The sequence below is a fragment of the Pterocles gutturalis genome, unplaced genomic scaffold (assembly GCF_000699245.1).
Source record: "Pterocles gutturalis isolate BGI_N339 unplaced genomic scaffold, ASM69924v1 scaffold18858, whole genome shotgun sequence".
NCBI classification, from domain to species: domain Eukaryota; kingdom Metazoa; phylum Chordata; class Aves; order Pterocliformes; family Pteroclidae; genus Pterocles; species Pterocles gutturalis.
The window spans coordinates 7,519-8,431 of NW_010123454.1; the positions used below are offsets into that span (position 1 = coordinate 7,519).

Consider the following 913-nt stretch of genomic DNA (forward strand, 5'->3'; position numbering starts at 1 on the left):
AAAAAGAAGAAAAGCAATGTAATACATACAATGTCAAATTACATACATTACTATTCTTCCTCCCACCCACAAAAAACAAGACTTTCTCTCCAAAGAGGCCTCCACATGACTACTTCTACCTACAAGGACAGAGGGTTGTGGGTTTTTTTTTTCCTCTCCTTATATTATAGTACCACTATCTGACCTGACACCCATAGGGTAGAAATATTTTATTTTCACACCAAGTCTGAGACGGGAGGCAACACGGTCTTGCAGACATAGCAAGTTAGACTGGATACCTACACCAGCTCTGGCATTCAACACTTTATAAAGTTGGGAATGTCACTTTCCCACTGGCAGCCTATGTTTTCCATAAATTTGTTCAGCACTGTAACTGTGTTAGCAGCACTTCATGCTTTAAACGCTTAACCCTGGACTGAAATGGCAGCAATGCAAGTCCTTCCCCCTCAGCTGCAGTTTTTGAGAAGAATTTAGGCAATCAAGGACCAGACAGGCACTCCTCTCCCCTGGCATCTAGCTCCTACTCAGTGTTTGGCAACCACTTTTATGTATTGTATTAGAAAAATGCAAATATTAATCCTACAGATTTTTTGCACTACTTTCTCTTGTTTTCTCAAGCACGTGGTAATTGGCTCTTGCAATGACTTGGAATTTAAGTGCCTTATTTAATCTGCACCTTCCAGTGTTACACAAGTGTAAAGCATATTTTTAGAAGTATTTCCTGGTATGTATACTGCGCGGTATATATGCACAGATCTCAGTTTGCAGATGGGATAACTTCATGATCAATTTTTTTGAATCACGAATGCACTACAACATTTGGGTTGGCACCTTAAATGTGTCTTTTAGCAATAGTTTAACTATTTACCTTGATGGTGCAACACCAACCAAGTTCGGACCCAGCCCTCGGAAG

General features: G+C 40.2%; 1 protein-coding gene across 1 annotated transcript in view; it reads right to left on the bottom strand.

The window, feature by feature from the left end:
- The window catches only part of LOC104465028 (solute carrier family 25 member 33-like), an 8,216-nt gene that overhangs the window by 4,074 nt on the left and 3,229 nt on the right, over nucleotides 1-913 (bottom strand). Inside the window, 1 exon segment of the mRNA XM_010077917.1 lies at nucleotides 869-913. This exon segment is cut by the window's right edge and continues 8 nt beyond it. Within this exon segment, the coding sequence (XP_010076219.1) occupies nucleotides 869-913 (45 nt within the window).